Source organism: Lepisma saccharinum, chromosome 11, assembly GCF_977018435.1.
Source record: "Lepisma saccharinum chromosome 11, izLepSacc3.1, whole genome shotgun sequence".
NCBI lineage: Eukaryota > Metazoa > Arthropoda > Insecta > Zygentoma > Lepismatidae > Lepisma > Lepisma saccharinum.
In genome coordinates this window covers 21,858,828-21,875,753 of record NC_139239.1, presented here as the reverse complement: position 1 = coordinate 21,875,753, position 16,926 = coordinate 21,858,828, and the positions used below count along the sequence as shown (strand labels likewise).

The following is a 16,926-nucleotide window of genomic DNA, read 5'->3' as shown; positions in this document are numbered from 1 at the left end:
AATTGTTTCAAAAACAAAATGAATGAATTCATAATCATTTTTTTTATTATGATATTGTAGTGTATAGTGCAGATAATGTAAATTTTATATATGACAAATTTTATCTATAGGACAAAATATATGACTAAACTACATAAAACTTTTAAAAAAATGAATTGGGAATGCATACAAAAAAGCATTGGTGAAACTTCATGCACTTGCCAAATTGCAGTGGCTTCAAAGAACACACCGAGATTCAAACAACTGCTGTTTGTGCTACAGTGCTTTAGATTTTGGTGTATTTGTCTGAAACCACCTGATTGTTACCTGGACTAAGAACTTCATAAACCAAATCCATTTAAATTTGTATTACAGGAACATTATATTATTTTTTTCCAATATTTCACATTTTGTTGTTCTTTCGTGTACTTTCCATGTAATGTATGCAACTACATTTAACCTGCTATCACCACACTTGGCTCTGTTAGACCCACAATACTTTTTTTTTCCTTTCGTGACATAGTGGCGGGATTTTCTCCCCCATGCAAATGGAATTGACAGCACTCATTAGGCATGTATATAATGACTTGCCTCAGAATGCTTCACTCTGTGGCAGAGGAGGTAATACAAATTCAATACAAAGTTTGTAATTTCAAAATGATAATTGTAGTGGGGAAGGATGACACAGATGAGAATCCTCATTTTGTTGTAGAAGAGTCTCAACAGTCAAGTGCAATCAGTATTGAAGAAGAGGATGAACACAACCGGGAAACTAGAAGTATCTCTTATTATAATTAGAGGTAAGAATGGGTGTCAATGACTGCAATAAAAGCAAACAGGAAGAAGAGCCATAAGAACTCATTTAATTGGTACAAAGGGTCTGCTAAGGATGTAAAAGCTTTTTAGAGTCACAAGTGCTGGTCACTGATGGTATGGTATGAAAAATGTATCGGAATACTCAATGTCATGATTTTACAGAGCCTGATGGCCGAAAATGAAAAAAAGAAATGGCAGGTGCTCCTCCAAGAGCTCAGGCTGTCACTCATCAAGCAAGTGCCCCATGTATGAAAAGCCCTCATTGTTTTCCAGAGTGCTTGGCATGAGATGAGTGAGACAACATACACACAAAACATTATAACTGAATGTGTTGCAACTTCTCTAGAGCAGGGTTTCTCAACCATCAGGCCCTGCCAACAATCATCCCAGGCTCTGAGAGGTTCACTAGATCCAATACTTGACAACTAATTTAAATCTTATATTTGTCAACAATCCTCCATATAATCGAACCATTACTGTTCGTGATTATGTCATAATTTATTTACTACTACTATTTCCTAGTTCAGAAAATAGAAAGGTATTTGGTAGAAAAATTATTGGAATTGGGGCATTGACTTAAAAATAATAATAATAATTCTGAGCTGTTGTCTCAGGATTGTTGAGAACCACTGCTCTTGAGAATAACTTTTTGTGTAACTTTGTGTATTTTAAGCAACAATTGCAGTCATATTCTATTTAAGAACACTTACTCAGATAAATTATGATTATTTGTAATTACAATTTATTTTTTTTAGACAGTGTCAAACTTCAATATTTTTCTTGCATATGTTTCCTCTGAATGAAAGATTTTACTTTCTGCATGCAAATAAATAACTCAAAATAAAAGTACATTTATTTTACAAAAATTACAATGGAAGATTTACACTGAAGAAAAAATTGGATCCCACAAGATCCGATGATGTAGAACCAATTTTGTCACTGTGTAATCAAGAGGTTCCATGTTTGATACCCATTGGAGGCGCATGGTGGTTCAGATCCAACTTTAAAATGTAAGACCAGTCCTGATTATCGTTTCTGTGCATAAAGTGGACTTAAAAACAAACAAGTAAAGTGGACTTAAAAACAAACAAGAGACCCCCCGGGGGGGGGGATTGCTACCACGTGGTGATGGGGAGATATCCTCAAAAGTAGCATCAATATACTCAGCATCAGTTTTGTAAGCACATTCAACAAGAGCTATAGACATTGGGTCCTATAAATAAAAAGGTTCACAAAGTGAACACAATACCTGTTCCCACAGTAAGATGTCCTGATATGAAAGAAAGTACATTCTCAGAATTTGAACAGGCCACAAAAGTGTTGATAAATGAATGAGAAATTGCAAGGTTGTAAACTATGCTCACTTACAGAGCACCTGCTCCCTATTGAATGACATTTTTTTTTAATATTAAACTAAATTTTTCTTTTTTTATAGAAACAATTCACTATAGAAGGATGTCTGTCCACATAAATAGAAATATTTTCAAGAGATTGCATGCATTCTCTCCATTCCCACCACCACCACCAAATTGTATTATCTTTCCATTTCCCAGATCTTGCACATATATGAAATTAAAATTATGTGGGGTAAGACCAGGTAGCTAACACTCGAAGGCCTGCTGGAGCTAAACTATTCGACCTAGAGTGTGTCAGATTTAAGTAAAATATGCATTGTTTAACTGAGTACACTATATATCATTCCTGGAAAGTCATAGTTTCACTACTTTTTTTCTGAAAAAATTCCAATCACCCAGTCTTACCCCACTAGTGGGGTAAGACTGGGTGCATATGTTAACTTTATGGAAAAATAGAAAAAAAGAGATTTTCAGTGGAACAGTAGCAAAAAAAATTATTTTATACCTATGACAAGTTGGTTCATGCCTTAGCTGAACAATTCAAGAATATTAGTTAAAGAAATCACAAGTAAAGTAGTTGTCTTCTTACTCCGCTGCACTGCAGCTTTCGTGGGCCCAGCCAAGACACTTTCCACATTGGATCCACCCTTCTCCTTGTTCTGAGTTAGAAAATGCATCATTACAAAAAATATAATTTAGTGTTAAAGGATGGGACAATGATGGGTAGTGCCCAGTCTTGCCCCGGTCTTACCCCAAATGCAGAGGTTATATAAAAGAAACAGAACCACGCTACTATTGGACTAAATCCGTAGATGTTTGTTAGTGTATAAATCCTTAGTAAACATATAATAAGCTGGACTAAAGAGCATTATATAACTGTAGTGACTATTCAATAAGGATGGTTTAAAAACAAAAGAATATTAGAGAGATCACATCGTAAAACAAGCTCTCCTACACAGACACAGCGGTGAATTCAACAGAAACAACATCCCAATATGGCGGCTCCTTCTTCTTGACTAGTGGAGTGTAGTTCACCATCTGTCAGCTAGAGAGGAGAACTAATGACGCCAGAACCAAGGTACCCGGTTTCACCCCACTACCCGATCTTACCCCACTTTCCCCTACAGTTGTTGTGTAAAGTCCTGTCAAACAAGCATATGAATATTATGTGGAAAAACATAAATATTTCTGAATAATAGGATTTGCAATGAAAATCTGTAATAATGCAGTGGGCATGTGACAATTCTTATCTAGCATTCATACTTCGTTAGGCAAGAGAATGATGGAAAATAATTACCTTGGTGGTGCCCAGTCATGTTTTGTGCAATCCAACAAAGTTCCCACATATGTCTTCCCTCGCCACGTCACATTCACCACAAGAACACCTGTAAGAAAAAGTAATGAGTTATTAAAACTACTTATAATGCATTGCCTTATATGTTACTTTAAAAGAATGGACACATAAAAACACAGCATCCAAGATCTATGAAATGCACAATTTGCAGATGAAAGTTGTGAAAGTGTTATTCACCTTCAAACTAATTATGTATTACAGATCTTTTTAACTAACAAGTTACTTGTAATCCGTTTTTTTTTTTTGTTTTTTTTTTTAACAAAATTTACAGTTATTGTTCATTACATCTTCACATTGAAGGACATTTTCTTCAGGTCCCTCCCTCTTTTAATCTTTTACAAAATGTTTACCTCAAAGGACATGTTGGTTAATAAATTTGGAGGGGAAAATTTATCACTGAAATCTGAACTGTGTGTGTCCCAAGTGTATTCATGTTTATAAACAAATACAAGAGCTAATAGTGCTGCCCTCCCAATCATCCTCACACCAGACAATAATCTTAAGACATGTCACAGCTTCTATCTTCAACAGTAATGAACAAAATTATGGTTTGTCAAATAAAATAAATTAAAATATAAATCTTCATTTTCTACATGGGTTTATTACTTTGAATTGTATTACCTTTATATTTTTTATGTTTTAGATTATATTATTAATCAATTGAAAGGAAATTTATGTTAATGACCATCAGTGAAAAAAAAAAAAAGCAGCCCCTTACAATTCACAAGATATATGTCCTACACCATGGCCGTGCAGTCTAAGGCACTATGCTTTGGGCTAAGGCTACGGGACACGTACAGTCTCCTGGAGGAAGTGTAACAACTCCTGAGATTTCAGCCTGTGTATGGGACCGTTGGCCACACACCATCATAAGGAAATTGGGGAGATATGAATGAGTAGCATAACATCTCCATGGAAAGCTTACAACAACAACTGGGGGTTCTGGAGGTTCGTCGTGCTGACTACATGTCACCCTGTAAATGGTTGGATGATCTCTCACCTTAGCAGATGGGAGTGAGGCCGGCAGTTGGTAGGTAGGCCCTCGACCTCATGGGCTGTTGCACCATGTAACCCACTTTTACACGATATATATTTTATCTAGAATACACACACACAGAGAGAGATAGACAGACGTGAGTTATATTGTATCTTGACAACGAGGATAACATTTCCACACCCCCGTGACAATTAACGTGCTTATTTTGAATGTAATTGTAACTGTAATTACTTGAAGTCATTTCGAAGCTAGCAGTTTCCCTAGCAGAGATATTGCACGTGATTTTACGGGAGTTGGCGTCGCCATCAGGTGCTCAGAAGGGGAAAGGAGGACCCTTACAACACCTAAACATTCCAGCTGTATGGCGCTTGTCAATTTAATTATGAAGTTTTACATTACTTCTCTGATTACAAATAAAGTATTTTATATTAAATGTCAACAACTTTTACATGGAATACACTGTTCAAGCAAGCCACCAACTGAAATAATTTTACTTGTTAGCTCATAATTACATGAATTAACTTCAGAACCTAGTATTTCTCTGTTCTGTGCTACAAGGAGTTTTCTGATTAAAGAGACTCCAGATAAAAATGCTCACGAGCATACAAGAAAAGAAACAATCTGATTCATTATTCACAAGCTCATCTTCCATAAAAATAAATTTACATTTGTTTTAGTGTAAACCTTTGGTTTATAAGTGTCAATCAACTACTTTTGTTTCCTTTTGTAAGGGTTGTTCTCGTTGCCCAGTTTATAAACAATTTGAAACCACTCATTTGCACATAAATTGCCTCAACAACATATTTTTAAATTACTTTCAGTGTTCATGGTGGAGAATGATTTTTCGCAGCTAGGAAAATTTACACAAAGCATCCTCCCATCTTCACTGTCAGTAAGTTAAACCATAGAAGCATCCCCTGCTTTCCCCAAGGCTTCAGCAAATACCCCCACCTAAAATTTTTCACTTCAGTACTGCCTTGTTTGAAATAAAAACTACACGCAGAATGAATACTTGCATAACAATACTTAAATAAGTAGATGATGTACTTCAAAGGAATCCTCAAATTCTGCCAAATAAACAGATTAAGAGATTGTCTAGTTCCAATTCAGTCTTCACACAAAAATAAGTATTTATTGCATTCTACCAATGATCATTGCCCAGAACAGTTAGAAGGCCGAAAAATAAGCAATGAAGCAGCACAGGGATCTCCGAGATTCCTCATCTACATGTTGATATCTCGGGTATATCTGGAATAAACCAAGTGTAAAGATGTTCACGTTTTTCCATTTACCATAACTGCCACCCAATATATGAGTTAGAAGACGCCAGTTGAAGTTCCTAGCACATGATTTTAAACCCAAAAAGCACAGTTGTAACCACTTGTCTTAAAAATTATCACAAGTATTACCAACTGTAATAAATCGTAAAATTAAGTCAGTCCTATGCGTAGCCTGCAACACGTGAGAACTTCCTGCTGAGTTTGGCAGCACTGTTCCGCCCTCTGGAAGAAGACTTCTATCCACAAATAGCTGATCTAAGAATATCTGCTTGCGTGCCAGAAGCCTGACTAAAGACAGAAACCACATTCATTCGTTGACAAATTCTTGATGTGCTTGGTTGATACAATAACAACTTTACAGACGATAAATTACCAGGCTTCCACGCTTTGTAGAGTGAATAAGTTCTTATACTTCACGATGTGGGGGGTAAAAATAGTTCCCATTCCTGTACAATGGGAAATTCATAATTCGTCAATTATGTGCACGCAGCAAAAATAACACCTGATGTAATTTTATTTCTTAACATACATGGCATGAAATGCGTTAACATAAAAGCTCGAGGAACGTGCTAATCGTATCATGTGTCTGTAGAAATATGGGAGTTTGCAATAACACTCACCTCCTTCAGTTTCATGCCAAACAATTCCTTCGAGAGTAACGCTGGTTCCTGGCTCGCACGGACCCAGACAGTCTGGCTCCGTAATCGTGCCAACACTCGTTCCAACGCACACATCTAGCATTTCTGGTTTTACCCCTGGTGCTTCCTGAAAATACAAAGCAAGAAAATTAAATAACGCTTGCCATGGAATGAAATATACAACTATTCACGTTTCACAACAGGCAAAATCATTTTTGATAGTACAGTAGAGCGTCGATTATCCGAACGTCGGTCAACCGAACGACCGCTTAACCGAACTGTGTACTCGCTCGCACCTGTTACTCTCCCACCCTACCGTCCATCATCCATGCGTATGTAATATGTACATATTTTTGTTTAATAAACTGTACCACATACTATATATTCCTACTAAAGTTGCCTTTGTACGTTACTTTGTAATACTTAAAGAGATGCCTGTTTTTTTTAATAAATTTACTGTACAGTACTTCCTTTTGGCAAATAAACATGTACAGTTCGATTATCCGAACAAACCAGTTTTCCGAACACCCATGTCCCCCAATTACTCCGGATAATCGACGCTCTACTGTATTTTTATTCAAAGTACGGTCCATTTCAAAAGAATTTTACGTGCAACAGATGTATGTTTAAATCATATCCACATCATTTGTGTTTAACAAAAATGTGGTATGTTAACTGTAAAACTCATGATAGCAATATGTAAGCAAAAGATTGTTTAATCAAGTTGACGTGCAAATTATTCTACACAATGTGTACAATATCTGGACCAATAAGGTGTTTCTATTGAAAGATTTGTTTTGTGAGACTACGAAAAACACACACGCAAATAACATATAATGAGGGGGTAAAGCTTTCCGTGTACGACCTTTCACATATCATCCTCCCCCTTCAAACTACCACACACACACGACACTGAATGATAACTGAAAAGTTACCATATATGTGATGTCGTTAGTGACCCGAAATAAGCATTCACGCCAGATATCTTGTTTACAAAACAAATTTGGACATGCAAAACTAGTACTATAGTGGAAGCGCATGCGCAAACCCGAGACTCCTGTGCATCGTACTCCCACGTAAAATAGAGGGGAGGGGCAGAGTGGAGTAGGCTTACTTATGGCCCGAGGAGGGAATGGTGCGCGGATATTTTTGGTCGAAGATTCTTTTCCTCGTGGTCGCTCTACAGTCTTTAAATACAAAGGATACGCAGAACTGCGAGTACTGTTCATACATATTATTTTGCAATTCGCAATGCAAGAACAGAGAATTCAGCATAATTCATACTTCTACAATTGCCCGGGCTTGTCAAGGAGTCGAGTTCGATCCGCGCTAAAGGCAAATTGTACCGTGGTATCTGATCCCAATTTAAATTGTAGTCCAATCCCGATTAGCCTATCTGAAGATAACGGGCGCTTAAACAGATTGGCGTTTCAGAAAACGAGGAAGAGGGAGATGGCCCAAGTTGCCCACTGCAGTAGGGAACCACATGAACAGTTTCACAACATATTAAAATAACTGAGCTGTGGGTTTCAAAACGCTACGTAAAATGTATAACCAACGATACAAGCTCAGCTGAAAGCAATCCCCTTTGATCGTTGCTGAATCTCATTCCATTGGAGGAATGCGTAACTTCCAATCCACCAAAAAATGTGCATAAACAAAAGCCTTCCTCGGTTTCTCTGCACGTTCATATCATCAATTTTTCGACAGAGGATATTACAATGTGCATTTTTTACTGATGCTGCAGCTTCCTCCCCCTTCTCCCAACTCTCTCTCTTTGCGTACATGTTCATTCGTCCGGGAATAACTGGGAATGAGATCGGCATTTAAAATAAACACGCGATACGAAGGTATTTTGTAAACAACGTGCAGAAATTAAAACCGGAAATGTGTGTTATGGCCTGCAGTCCCCTCTCCCCCTCCCCCCCAACCTGGCAAATGTTTCTCTTTTTAAATGAACACATCAGCTCGCGTTGTAATTAGAAATCAGATACAGCAAGGTAAATAAATAACGTTCTCCATCTTTTTTTTTGTATGCATGAGAATTGGGAGGCAAACCTCGTGTACATTTTACAACATATTTAACAGTACATGCGCCTTCGCACAAAGCTAACACACGTACTGCAACAACAACAACAAAAAGGGCACGCTACACCAGTAATGCATTAAAACGCAACACATCGTCACCTGCTTTTTGTTGAAGGAATTTCAAAACTGGCAGGCACTTCTCTTGCAATTATGAACAATTTTCTGCTCAGTATTAAAACACAATTTATTATTCTCGTGATTGGAGAATATTACGCTTATCTCACGACTGTCACGAGTTTGCATTTTCCTCAACAGTTGCTTGAAGGTCGCGGGTTCGAATCCCGGCCTGGGCATGGCGTTCTTTGTAACTGTCCCTTTAAGAATTTCATCATATCATCATTCATCCTCGTCTTTGTCATTAGCTTAATGTGGCAGTAAAACAAGCCAAATCAATCATACAAACACTTTGCTTGAAGAGAATGGGAGAAATTTTGTTGCATATAGGATTGTTTTCAGCTGAAAACGATTCAAAATAACTGAAAAAATACACTTCCCTTTAAAAAAAAGTTGTTTAATTAATATTTAGTGTAATTTACGTAAACCATATACCACGCTTAGATTACATGTAAACTTGTCTACGACACATCACTGTCTGCTATGCAGAAAATATACTCGTAGATCCATCACCGCATTTGAAACCCTCGTATCAGTTCACACATTTACCGAGGTTTCAGTCTTTTTCGAATTCACGGGCTGTAAGGGATTTGTTAATAATTAAATAATAAATAATCCCCGTTAATTCAGTTCGCCATTACGCCCCCTATCATACAATACGTCTGAAAACCTGATCCTTCCAATATCCTTTTCAAAAATTAAGAACTGTCAACGAGCACCCAATCCTAACACAAGTGAGATATTGACACTGAACTAATTGTCATATCCACTCGGTGTCTGAAGTGACACAAACACGAGGGAAGTTGCAAGAATTAATATGTTGTGCTGTGACAGTTAGTTGGCAACTCACTGCAGAAAAGAACGAATGGAACAAATTATTTCCTTCTCTGTGCTGTGGCTCTGTTCCATGTTGTCAATAAGACTATGAAATGTCGAAAATAATAGACCAGTAATTTCCGTGTACTACTTGCAGGCAGGACCGGATTAAGGCGGGTGCTATTGATGCTGCAGCATTAGGCCCATTCCTGAAATAGGCCCAGATGAAAACAGACGAGAATTTTCCGAAAGCTGAACAGTTTTCTTTTGCTATATTAACCTGAAAATAAATCTTAGAATGAAATTTGGAGCCCAAATTTCGGACGCCTAGACACAGCGTTACTTATTATACAGTTACTATTATTCTTTGCGCTGTGACGTAACTATAACGTCGTTGTGTTTATTGTTCACCGAAGATTTCAAGCATCAGGCCCAATTTCGTCTTAATCCGGCCCTGCTTGCAGGGGGAGGGAGATAATTAGTATAATATAACACAAGATAATTTTTCTCGAATAAAATAATGTTACAGTGTCGCGTTGTTTCACTAATAAAGAATCATCAACCAAAAGCTACCTTCATGAATTAAGTCATCAACAGCCCCGTATATATTTTGACTTCCCAGCGGCACTTTATTAATCATGATTGATAAGTTAGTTAGTGCTGGAAGCTAATTTTCACAAGGGTCCCGTGAATGTCCCAGTGGTACCTTTTTAGTTCGAAACGCTCTCTTTCTAGGTAATAATTTTCTTTATGGACATTTTCTACGTTTCAAGAGACGTTTTGTCAGAAATGGATTATAAAAGGAGCAACGGATTATAAAAGGAGCAACGAAAACTGTAAAAGTTCCACCAACTGAGGAAAATTTGTTCTCCACATTCTAACACCTCTATTTCTGAGGGTGGCCATAAATTCTTAATCCGCGCTTTACACGAAAAAGTTTTTCTTTCCTTGCGATTTGTTTACTGCCTGACGAGTTTGCATGAAATTTTATTTTCGTGCTGTCTCAGGCGTTCGAACCTGGAATGTTCTTCCTTTTCTTAGTAGCTCTGGCAATAATGAACACTGTGTTGTAGCAACAAAGTTTATGTGTGCTTGCAGGCTAAGCATAAAGTTGTGTTGAAAAATCTGAGAATGTTGTATAACGAAAAGCAAGAGAGGACTCGTGAACATCATCCTCTTCCACGACAGGGGAAAATGGTGTATAAAAAAGAGTCAAATCCGGATAAATTTTATCTGGATATGAGATAATTTTCTATCCGGATATCGGATGTTGAAATATCCGAATGCGCATTATCCGGAGAGTTTTACTGTTTCCGTTTTACGTATTCCCCGCTATTTTTTTAAATGTTTACTTTTTTGGGCCTAAAACCTCTGCATTACTAGGTTCTGTATAAATGCATTAAGTTTTCAGCCATAACCAAAAAAAAAAAAATGAGATCCAGTTTCAAACATAACATTTTCACTTTAGTGTCCCCATAATTTATTTGGTAATTATTTCCTTAATTTCAGACATTATTCTTACCACAATAACATACTGAACTTCAAAAAGTAAATAGCGATCTGCATACACAGATTATCTGAATACTGAGTTATCAGGAATAACCGTATCAGTCGGATATGTGGATTATCCTGATATTCGTATTCGCATATCCGATTATCCGTTGCATCAGAAACGGATAATTTAAAATCCGGATATCGTTAGGCCATCCCTAACAACGATTTTTATTGCTCACTGTCCGACCCCTGCAACAGAGGAATACCGCAATGAGAACTTCGTTGGGGGCATTAAGCAACTACCGCGTTCACCATAAATTCATCATTAGCCTCTGCTAAATCCCATGATGGGACGAACCCTCCCCTCTCCTGTCACTACAAAATTAAACGAAGCATAGGACTACGTGACTGCAAACCCGCGCAAATATCTAAGGAACTTGTCCTTCCATTTTCTTCCCTCTTATCCCTCCCTTCCTGATGACCCTTTTTCGTGTCGCAAGGCACGGCTGCCAACTTCAGTGTTTGAGATCTCCGTCATGATTCCGCGGAGGTGGAGACGGCACAGCGCGGCAGATTGAGTTGGCTTGGGAAAAATAAAATCAGAGATCGTTCGCAATTACGTCAACACCTATCTCCGTTTTGCATTATGAAAGAGCTTTTGTGAGTTTTCACGCAATAATGCATATTATTCAAACGTCGATGAAACATTTATTAAGTCTATAAGCGTATCATTCAACGCTTCCGTGTCTCTGTAACTGAATATTAGTGTATATATAGATCTTCTGTACTATGTTGTATTTCAATTTCGTTTTAGTGTTTTTATTTCGTGGAAAGCTGAAAATATTATTGTTTCTTCTTTCAAATTATCACTATTTTCGCTTTTTCTTGTGGGCCTCCTCGATGGCATCGTGGTAACATCGTCGCCGTATAATCAAGGGGTACCGGGTTCGATACCCGACGGAGGCACATAGTTGTTTGGACCCCAATTCAAACCAGTCCCGGTTGCCCTATCTATTAAATGTTGTCTATCGGCCGAACACCTCTCACTCGTTTATTTCGTCACTTTTTATATTGGTACTTACCTATTGTGTATTGCGAAACATTCTTTAAGGTGAAATATTGCTTTTCTGACGTTTTGTGACGTAAATAATGTCAATAATAGCCCCATGAACTATACACGGATAGGCCCACGAACCATTCACGATAGCCCCAGAAACCATTTATAAATAGCCCCATGAACCATACACGGATAGCCCCACGAACCATTCACGGCAAGGTTCGGTTAGGTTAGACAAACATAGTGGTCGTAGCAATATCGTGAAAAACGCATAATTTACAGCTCCAGCAGATTCTACGATGACAGAAAATATCTCCACGAAGTATCCAAATGCTAGAAAATGTCACTCCAGTAAGTACTTTCTTGTGTAAAAATGAAGAAATCCGTTCGGCCGATTGGCAACTTTTACCGCCTATCTGAGCATAAAGTGGACTAAAAACCACTCAAAACTTTTACTTCCATGTGAACTTTAAAAATATATATTTACATAACGCCACATCTTATGCTTACGGGTAGTAAGTTCGAGACCTTAATAAGCTATTATTACTTTACTATGACAGTATTCAAAGATACCAAGAGAATATCTGTCTGGTTATTTTTTAGGATTCGTAGCTTCGAACCGAGGCGTAAAACAAAACCTTACGCTGTGTATGTTGCTTATACAGGGTGTTTCTAAAGGTCGTTTACAACGCTTGGGAGGTGATTCCTCACACGAAAACAAGCAAAAAGTCTAAGTTCCATTTTTACGACTGAGGCTTCGTTTCCGAGATAGGAGCCTCGCAAAAGGTGACAAAGTGAACGTCACACCTGACTTGGACGAATACTATAACAGATAGAGAGGCGGTTCCAAGGGAATCATAAAGGAATCGTATGTGCTCAGTCCGGAAGTCACTATGAAAAGTTCACTGCACGCATGCGCAATGGAGTCCTCAAAGGAATTGGGGATTTCCAGCAAGAACAATACATGGAAAGGGTATGTAACGCAGCAAGAAAGACCGTGACAATGAGAAATGCGTTAAAGACAACACATCCCGACCTCAAACATCAAAACATGAGCACGGAACACAAAATCCGAAAAGTTGAGCACGGTTGCATACCCCAGTTACACGCGAGGAATGAACGAATCATGTCATGTGACATACGAGAGACACATTACTCCACCAGGAGGAGGGAAAGAAAAACACAATATCAGATGATTGCGACAACGTGTTTTTTTACACGCGACAACTACGTAATATCCCCCCCCCCCACACACACACACACAACAAACAACAAATGCTCGAAGGGTTGGTTCTCTCCGGCAGTCGTTCCAGTCGTGTTGCAGGTGCTGGGATATGATCAGCAGTTGTGTTCGTACGGTGATACGGCCAATTTGTGCAGTGGGCCAGTCTTAAACAAAAACAATACTTTGCAGTTCCAGCTCCCTATTACACAGATGGCTGCGTATACGACCCAGCAGCTAGCAGACATGCATCTCATGTATGGGGAGGCACGTGGTAATAGCCGTGAGGCAAGGCGTCTTATGGAGAACGCTTTCCACATAGACGTTTACCGTCTCACACCTTCTTTCAGGTAGTGGACAGTACAGGTAGTGGACAGTCGACTGCGTGAAACAGGGTCAGTGTTACCACCGCGGCAAGAAGTTGGAAGACCCCGAAGTGTACGCACACATCAGTTTGCAGAAGATGTGTTAACAGCGGTCGCAGAACATCCTGGCACCAGTACGCGAGTGCTCGCTCGGGCACGAAACACGTCTCATGTGAATTTGTGGCGAGTGTTGTCAGAGGAAGGAATGCACCCTTTTAAACTGCAGAAAGTACAAGAACGGTTACCTCGTGACTTTCGCCCTCGTATGGAGTTTTGCCAATGGTTGTTGCATCAGCTGGACACAAACCCTCACTTCGGGGCAAACGTATTGTGGACAGATGAAGCCATTTTCACCAGGATGGATGTCTTCAATAGTAGAAACAGTCATGTATGGGACTTTGACAACCCACATGCACTTTTTGTGGCCCATCACCAGCACAGGTTTTCAGTGAATGTGTGGTGCGGGATAGTACATGATCATTTAATTGGACCATACATTCTCCCTGTTCGCCTGAATGGTCGCACGTATCATGCATTTCTTAGTGAGGTTCTGCCTGAACTGTTGGAGACCGTACCTTTGGCAAGAAATGTGGTACCAACACGATGGTGCACCAGCTCATTTCGATTGTAATGTACGACATTCCTGCATGACGTGTTTCGCAATACGTTCATTGGTAGGGATGAGCCTGTGCCTTGGCCACCGAGGTCGCCAGATCTCAACCCTCTCGATTTTTTCTTCTGGGGAGAAATGAAAACCCTCGTATACGACACACCTGTCACATCAGCTGAGGACCTCGTTGCTCGCATCAACGTCGCCGCCGCGACGGTAGCAGATACACCTGGCTTGTTTGCTCGTACTCGACAATCCTTGATTCGTCGCTGTCATCTCTGCGTAGAAGTAAACGGCAGACATTTTGAAAACCGTCTGTGATTATTATCCTCGGCAATCTCAGTGAGAACACTCTTGGTATTGCTCCCCACCCCCTTTGTGTGGTGAAAGTGACATCTTCAGTTGGTGTACAGTGACAGGACTGTCTGTGCGTAAGATATTGTAGCATTTGTTGTTTGTTGTGTGTGGGGGGATATTACGTAGTTGTCGCGTGTAAAAATACACGTTGTCGCAATCATCTGATATTGTGTTTTTCTTTCCCTCCTCCTGGTGGAGTAGTGTGTCTCTCGTATGCCACATGACATGATTCGTTCATTCCTCGCGTGTAACTGGGGTATGCAACCGTGCTCAACTTTTCGGATTTTGTGTTCCGTGCTCATGTTTTGATGTTTGAGGTCGGGATGTGTTGTCTTTAACGCATTTCTCATTGTCACGGTCTTTCTTGCTGCGTTACATACCCTTTCCATGTATTGTTCTTGCTGGAAATCCCCAATTCCTTTGAGGACTCCATTGCGCATGCGTGCAGTGAACTTTTCATAGTGACTTCCGGACTGAGTACATACGATTCCTTTATGATTCCCTTGGAACCGCCTGTCTATCTGTTATAGTATTCGTCCCAGTCAGGTGTGACGTTCACTTTGTCACCTTTTGCGAGGCTCCTATCTCGGAAACGAAGCCTCAGTCGTAAAAATGGAACTTAGAATTTTTGCTTGTTTTCGTGCGAGGAATCACCTCCCAAGCGTTGTAAACGACCTTTAGAAACACCCTGTATAGATATTTCTATATGAGAAAGATGGATGTTAACTGTAACCAGGTAGAGCCTACGGCTGAACCTCGCCCGTCAAATAAAGAAATTATTATTATTATTATAAACAAAGAACACACTACTTTCGACGCGTCTGCACATCCAGAGATTTTATTTCCTATGAACAAGAGCGGCACGAGGGGGGGGGGCGAAGGGGCTAATTTTCTTCCGCACCCCCTTCAGCACCCCCTATTCAAAACCTAGGTTGAAAACATTAACTCTTACAGTGTCATATGTCGTAGTCACATTGAGGGCCCGAATGTTATAAAAAATATTTCTGGTGAAGAAACATACATTGAAGAGCAATTCACCGAAGAACTGTGGTGTTTTTTACATGCGCCTGTGATGTCATGCTACGTGGAAAGAACATTTTCACTGTACAAATCATTCTTCACTGACAGAAACAGAAGCTTCACACAAGAAAATCTCAGGATGACCTTCCTTACATACTGTAACAGCTTTGAATAAGATAAGAGATCTAATAAACAAATATTTTTTTTTAGATTTTTCTGTATTTGTTTATGCTTTTCTTTTGTGCTTATTAACTTGCTTATTTTGCTGTTTGATTGTGCTTATAAATCCGGCCCCTAGTAATTATTATAAATTATTGTTGGCACGTTTATCCTGGTACTTGCCCTCCCCCCCCAAAAAAAAATCGTGGTTGCGCCTCTGCTAAAACATGCATGCTTTATTTTCAACATCGCACCCCCAAAATTGTATTCCGCACCCTCTCAGCACCCCCAGATTAATAATCCTGGGGCCGCCACTGCCTATGAACTCGTGTCTTAACAATTATTAGACGTAGGTACAAGCCAACAATGCTAAACCAGACACTGTTTATTCCTAACAATGGCGCACATATGCAAACAATAACGTCGCCTTGAAAATGCGAGTTGGGTGGCGGATAAGGCTGAGAATGTCTTGTGGCGGGCAGCGATTTATTACACATCCATACACGAGATCACAGGTACATGTACATTCCTGATAAAAGGTTGTACCATTGCCTTTTTAAATGTCGGTTGCACCGAATGCGAAGGGAATAACGAAAGATAAACATCTTGTACGGTGTGGTACGTAAAATATTTATATGTAATGACCAGTTAAATTGTACATTGCTACTTTAATTTATTTATTTCTTATATCGTTCTTTTTCTGGACAGGTTTTCAACTGCTTCGTTACTGTTCTGTTTCAATTCTTGCACCTAGTATTGCGAAAAATCAAGTGAATTAAAATAGCAATGGGCCAGAAGCGTTTTAGGCTAACTACGCTATCTGCAAAGCCTGAAGTCTGGAGACTTGAGTACGGAACATTAGATATAAATTGTTAAATAAAATTGTTCATTTTAAGAAGAAGGTAATGGAGTTTCTGGAGTTATAAACCTGATTTACTAGTAGTTTGTAACCTGGCTGCCGCTGTTATGGCAATGTAGCTTTCTTGAAAGACGCTGAAATCGAACAAAATGGATGTGTCTAATCACTTATACTGGCGTTTACGCGGACCTAGTCTTCTTCTTCTTTCTTTCATAGCCTAGAACCACGTGTAATAGGGAGATAGTCCACGTCTTTGGCTCAACATACGCCACTGCATCCCGCTCCATATGGAACAGAAATTAGAGCTAATTGGTGCAGTCATCCGCTAGAAAAGTGAGACCCCTAG

The 16,926-nt window shown here is 39.3% G+C and overlaps 1 protein-coding gene across 4 annotated transcripts in view; it reads right to left on the bottom strand.

The window, feature by feature from the left end:
- LOC145994674 (uncharacterized) overlaps positions 1 to 16,926 on the bottom strand; it is a 107,718-nt gene that overhangs the window by 12,029 nt on the left and 78,763 nt on the right. For all 4 annotated transcript variants that reach the window (XM_083130812.1, XM_083130809.1, XM_083130810.1 and 1 more), the window contains exons 3-4: positions 6,402 to 6,546; positions 3,448 to 3,535 (exon numbers count right to left, since the gene is read on the bottom strand). In XM_083130812.1, the coding sequence (XP_082986938.1) occupies positions 3,448 to 3,535; positions 6,402 to 6,546 (233 nt within the window). The remainder of the gene's footprint in view (positions 1 to 3,447; positions 3,536 to 6,401; positions 6,547 to 16,926) is intronic.